This window comes from Suncus etruscus, chromosome 9 (assembly GCF_024139225.1).
Source record: "Suncus etruscus isolate mSunEtr1 chromosome 9, mSunEtr1.pri.cur, whole genome shotgun sequence".
NCBI lineage: Eukaryota > Metazoa > Chordata > Mammalia > Eulipotyphla > Soricidae > Suncus > Suncus etruscus.
In genome coordinates, this window is record NC_064856.1 from 60,567,372 (window position 1) to 60,574,224 (window position 6,853).

Here is a 6,853-nt window from a genome sequence, read left to right on the forward strand (position 1 = left end):
AGGAAATTTCAGGGGTAGGGTCTCCTTGTATTTAGGCCATAATTTTTCTTTCCATGTCCCTTATATTTTGGTGGGCCTATGCAAACAAATGCCACTCTAACACCGTTTTTTACTATGTTCCCTTGACTCCAATCCTTAAGAAAAACAACCCACTAAAACTTTTGAGGTTAACTTAAACTAGTAAGCATGTGCATGGAACTAGATAAATGTACTTTGCCCTCAATGTTTAAGGAGTTACTTAAGTCTAATGTCTTTAGATTATATTGTGTGCTGCTAAGAAATAGTATTTACTACAACTGGGGATTTGAGGGACAAAGTAATTGTATTGTACATGGGTTCAGTTTTTCTTAATGTTCTTTGGCTGAAAGTTCAAGGCTGAGATATCATCGATGGGACTACTGAGAATTCTGTTTATGGGTGATTGTGCTTCCACTGTAACTTTACCCTGTCCTCTTTCTTTGCATCTTTGTTGTCATAATTAAAATAAAAAAAAAAAAAAGAGTTGGTGAAGTGTTGTATGATTTCACATAAGGAGATCTAAAGACAGTATAGTCAGAAACCTTTCATAATTTTCTGAAGATAAATTAATAGGGGTTTTGAATTTAATCATATTTAAGAATAGTAGTCTCATTTGGACTAGGATATGTGGAATTTGAAATAAGGAAAATAATATTCTTTATACTTCCTCCTCATAGTTCAACATGAAATCAGCTGTAACATTCTTCAATGAGTTCTACTTAAAAGCCCTGCTGAATTCATGGTAACAAGAACTGAGTTATAAAGAAAAAGGGTAACAATCTGTACAAAAGCAGAATATATAAATATATGTCAATAATGGAAATACAGCTGCCTAAGAGCTCAGATCAATGTCACTGGGCATCATGAGAAAAACAAATGGGAGTTTTTGGGAAGCAGGTATGGAAAGCTTTTGAATCTTTTTTTTTTTTTTTTTTCCGTTTTTGGGCCACACCCGGCGGTGCTCAGGGGTTACTCCTGGCTGTCTTCTCAGAAATAGCTCCTGGCAGGCACGGGGGACCATATGGGACACCAGGATTCGAACCAACCACCTTTGGTCCTGGATTGGCTGCTTGCAAGGCAAACGCCGCTGTGCTATCTCTCCGGGCCCAAAGCTTTTGAATCTTAAAGATTCAGGGAATAGCAAGAAATTTCAAGTGGTTGAAAAGTGACAAAATAGGCATAGACAAGACTGGTAGGACCTAAATCCTAAACAATATATTATAGATTTAGAACTTTTATATTGCTAAACATTTCCTAGCTATGACAATGGGATCATTTGAAATAACAATGTGAAAATACACATAATGATACATTTACATTTATTTAATTTTCTTAAAACAACTCAAAAAGGGAAGCATTTTATTAAAATCCCCCAAATTCCAGAGCTGAAGTAAATCGTTTTTTATTTTCCTTGTATTTGATTAACAAGATGCATGCAAAACTCTTCAATTTTAATGAGAACAGTGTTTTTGTGTCTTCTTATCACATATTCTCTTAATATTAGGTATAATATTGCTAAGTCGGATCCTCATATGAGGTGCAGCATCAAGTCTTTTCCTGTATTTTGTTTTTGTTGCAGCATAATATGAAAATCCGGTTTCACACAGATGCATTGTAGCAAAAGGAAGTAGGACACGAACTGCTTGCCTGGCAATGCTGGGATACTCTTGAATGAGGCTACTCCAAAAATCATTTAGTGAAAGTTCACTGAAATTTTGTTTTATTTGAGAATCAGATGTTAAATCAATAAGGCTCTCATAGTCACGCACTACCAATGAGGCTGGTTTATTAGTTACTGTAAAAGGATTTCTAACCCAAGTATTACTCTCATTTGTTACAGGAAAATATTTTAACAGGGTAGAGTGCAGACCCCTTAGATGTTGCACAATGGCGCTACAGATATCTTTATCAATGGTAGAGTTAATTTCAGTTAAAAAATCACTGAGTGTAGGAAAACAATCGAAGTTTTCTTTTTCTATAGATGATGCCCAAAATTCCAATTTCCTTAACAATGATGACATTTTATCAAATACTGTAAAAATGGTCACATTTTTCCCTTGCATGGACAGATTAACATCATTTAATTTAGTAAAAATATCTGCAAGATATGCAAGTCTTAGCAGCCAAGATGGATTTGTTAAACAGTAAGATAGTCGGAATGCAGAATCCATGAAAACCAATAGCTCACGCCTAAGTTCAAAAAGTCTTACGAGAACTTTACCTCGAGAAAGCCACCTCACCTCTGTATTTAGAAGGAGCGCTGTATGCTGAGCACCCATTTCTTCACATAACATTTTCAGTAATCTGGACTGATGGGGTCGAGCTTTAATATAATTGATGATTTGTACTGACTGATCTAGTACGTTTTTCAGAGATGCAGGCATTACTTTTACTGCTAGAGCATGTCGATATAACAGGCAATGGCTACTGGTGCTTTTGGGAGCCACACATTTTATCAGGGTGACAGCCTCAGCGATTTTCCCATCCATTGCCCTCGAAGCATCACTACAAATATCAACACATTTTTCCCATTCAATTTCATGTTTCTGCATAAAACTGTTGATGTAGTTAAAAAGTTCTTCCCCAGTGGCATTACTCTGCAAAGATTCACATAAAAGCAGGTCTTCCTCAATTGACTTATTAAATCTATAACGAACAAACACAAGCAGCACAGCAAGTCCTGAAACATCAGCTGATTCATCTAGTTGCAGTGAATACCCATCACAAATTTTCAGTCTACTAACAAGCTCTTCTTCAATGTCAGCAGCTAGATCCTTTATTCGGCGCGCAACAGTACTATTTGATAGTTGCACTGCATCTATTTTTTTACTATATCGTTCATCAAACATCCGCATCACGACATCTTTTGCACAAGGTTTGATAAGCAATTCTCCAATGGTATGAGCCTCTCCACTTAAGGCTATCTGATAACTGACGTTGTATGATGCCTCTGTAGCACTTTCATTATCTGTATTGACAATTTTAGGTGTTTGAAGTGTATTACTTTCAGGTGAATTAAGATGTTGCTTGAAAAAACTTACGTCTTTGTCTTTATATGCAGCGTGTTTAGTTTCTAAATGTCTTCGAAGCTTACTAGGGGCCAAAGAACTGTTGGATAAAATTTTCTTACATAACACACACTGAGCATGAGGTACATCTCTATTTCCGAAGTAAGTAAATCCGAAAGACAAGTAACTTTCATCATATTTTCTTCTTTTTGTTTTCTTACTAAATGTTATTTTATTGGAATTGGACATAAATTGAACTCGAGAGAGTTCACCTTCTGAGTTTTTAGAAACTGAAGGCTGCAGCTGTTTATCTACATTTTGTAATACTCCAATCTTTTGATCATTTGATTCAGGCACTCTTTGATAATAGAAAGATTCGATTTCTTGTTTAAGATTTTCCTGTTTCAACAACAGATCCATCGGTAGTGTGTTTGTGGTGCAAGACATGGTTAATTTAGGATGAACAGTGAGTACCACAAATGTATTACATAGGTTAAGAAGATAGGATACATAGAGGAGAAGCAGTCATCAAAGAGGAGATATAAAGCAGCACATCATTTAATTAGTAAATGCTGCCTATCAATCAATGCACAGCTGGAACACCATAGTTCATATTATGGGGCTATCAGGTGATTTCTCATGTGACTTCCTGGCATCCTCAGGAATGACACAGCTTTACTTAATGGTAGATTATCACATAAAAATAAAAACAAATTATTTTAAAAAAGCATCAGTATTTCTCAGAACACATAGAATATTCCTATTCAGTAAAACAAGTTTTAGTAACTGATTGGTTAAGAACAAAGAGTTAAGAGCATTTTTTTTTAAGTTAAGAGCATTTTAAAGGAATGGACCTTAAAGATAGTTCTTTCCCATGGCAGAGGTTAGCAAACTTTTTCTGTCAATGTCTTATTTTTTTTTTCACGAATCTGATGACTTTTGCTACAACTAGTTAGCTCTGTGGGATGGCCTCATAGACAAACAAGCCCAGACATGTTCCAGTAAATATTACTTATGAAAAAAGAATTGGGTTATAATTTGCCAATCCTTCTTATGGTAGAGTATCCTGGAATCTCTTACTTTTCAGATGCCTACTATGAAAATGGATACATTCTTTATTATTAGGAATATAGCATCTGAAGGCTTCTATCAGGGATAGCAACTATTCTGATCAAGTGCTATTAAAAAACCAGTTTTATAATACACACAATTCTACTATATTCTAAATACTGTGAATTAAAAAAAAAACTGTAGTCCAAAAGTTAGTCATTCCATTAAAATGTCATTTATATTACACAAATTAAGGCAAGAAGCAATGTGTATTTATTTTACTGATTACTCAGTATCCCATTAGAGATGAAGACAACCGGACCTAAAAGAAAACACAAATTCTCATTTTAATAGGCTTATTTTTTATAATATTAATAGTATATAATAATTATTTCTTATAATAATAATAATAGCATAATTCGATGAAAGGGTAATGCCAATTTTTTTTTGTTTTGTTTTTTTGGGCCACACCCGTCGGTGCTCAGGGGTTACTCCTGGCTGTCTGCTCAGAAACAGTTCCTGGCAGGCAAGGGGGACCATATGGGACACCGGGATTCGAACCAACCACCTTTGGTCCTGGATTGGCTGCTTGCAAGGCAAATGCCGCTGTGCTATCTCTCCGGGCCCGGTAATGCCAATTTTAAGACAAGTAAAATACTATTAACTTTATAAATGAAGGCATACAAATATAGATCTAATTTTTAAATTTAAGCTTTGTGATTTTTGCTATTGTATAGATTTAATATTCTCATATTATACCCTGAATAAAATGTTTTTCTTATTAATAGCTAGGAGAATAGATACCTGCAAAGAGGAGGGTTTTTTTGGCAGTGTGTACGCTTCAAAATAACAAAATTAAAGCATAGGGTGAAAGGATATCCAAAAGCCTAGAATAAGAAAAATTAAAATTAGACACCACAAAAGCCACAATTAGACACAACAAAATAACTAGAAACATCCAATACTGTTAAAATATTTTTTTAAATTCAGGCAGTATGGGCCGGAGAGATAGCATGGAGGTAAGGCGTTTGCCTTTCATGCAGGAGGTCATCGGTTCGAATCCCGGCGCCCCATATGGTCCCCTGTGCCTGCCAGGAGCAATTTCTGAGCCTGGAGCCAGGAATAACTCCTGAGCACTGCCAGGTGTGACCCAAAAACCAAAAAAAAATTCAGGCAGTATGGAAGATTCTTATTGCAGTGCAGATCTTGGACTTAAATAGAAAATGCTGGGTAGAGTAAAACTGTGAATATTTTCTTCATATTTAATAACCAAGTCATTCACTGTTTTGACATACTCCCCACCCCTACTGACTTTATGGAAATAAATAAGACCACCACCAAAACTGTCAAAAGGAAATCTAATTTTCAAAAGCAGAGCTATATCTTGTTTCTAATACTTTGCATTAGAAGTAATGGAGTGGGATTACATTACCAAAACGGTCATAAGCGTTAGAAGAAACATGCCTTTTGGTTATATATTTGTTTCCTCAAAAATCATAGCTTCAAAAGTTACTAAGTGACCATTATACTATAATGCCAGTTCTGGTAAACTCATCAGTTTTTCTCATTCAATCCTCAAAATAAACGGGAGAGTCCGGGAATGGAATGACATCCTCTCCCCGCCCCCATGAAAGAACAGACACAGAGGGAGGAATCCTCCGAATTCCACAGCCCTGGAGTTTGCTGTGCATCATATGTATTCCAGGAGACTCTCATTTCCCGAGCACAGAACAATTTGGTACCAATACTTGGGCGGTGCAGAGGGCAAAGGATTACAAGGGGGTTACTATGCCAGAAAGGGAAGGCAGTAAAAAGGGGGCAGCCGCAGGGGGAATCCTTTCTCTAGTCCTGCACCCAAAAGACCCCCAGATGCTTCTTCTCCTGTCGGTTTGAATGTTTCTGCAGAAAGCTATGCGGTGGCTGCTGGACGATCTAACACACACACACACACACACACACACACACACACACACAGCTCCTTCTTAGGTTGGTGGCTGCTGGACGATCTAAAACACACACAGACACACAGACACACACACACACACACGGCTCCTTCTTAGGTTGGTGGCTGCTGGACGATCTAACACACACACACACACACACACACACACACAGCTCCTTCTTAGGTTGGTGGCTGCTGGACGATCTAAAACACACACAGACACACAGACACACACTCACACACACACACGGCTCCTTCTTAGGTTGGTGGCTGCTGGACGATCTAAAACATACACAGACACACAGACACACACACGGCTCTTTCTTAGGTTGGTGGCTGCTGGATGATCTAAAACACACACAGACACACACATAGACATACACACACACACACACACACACACACACACACACACACACACACACACACACACGACTCCTTAGGTTGGGATCCCAGAGGGAGGTGGCTTCTTCAGAGGTGCCCCGCCTCCAATTAATTCCTTTTAGGACCAAGAATAGGGGCACCCTGGAGTGAGGCATTTCCAAAAGGGAAACGGTAAACCCTCATCTTCTCTTGCGAGGATACATACGGAGGGTGGACACACCCCCAGGACCCAGTGCAGCATCTTGAATGCACTGGAGGGGGCTGGCAGGAGGATGAATGGTGGGAAGGCAGCCCAGCCGAGACAAACGGCGATGGGCACAACCCCGGGGCCAGCTCCTAACTGCACGTCCAGCGACCATGTCCCTGGGCGGCCTGGGGCCTCTTCCGCCGGCCCTGGGGTGCACGCTGCCCGCACCCCACGCTCGCCTCGCCTCGGAACTCGAGGCTCGCG

General features: G+C 38.7%; 1 protein-coding gene across 1 annotated transcript; it reads right to left on the minus strand.

The window, feature by feature from the left end:
- Nucleotides 1-1,360: 1,360 nt before the first annotated feature.
- ZBED5 (zinc finger BED-type containing 5) lies at nt 1,361-3,751 on the minus strand. Its single transcript, XM_049781015.1, has one exon. It carries the CDS (start codon nt 3,471-3,473, stop codon nt 1,470-1,472), a length of 2,004 nt encoding a protein of 667 aa, XP_049636972.1. The 5' UTR covers nt 3,474-3,751; the 3' UTR covers nt 1,361-1,469.
- Between the last annotated feature and the right edge of the window lie 3,102 nt (nt 3,752-6,853).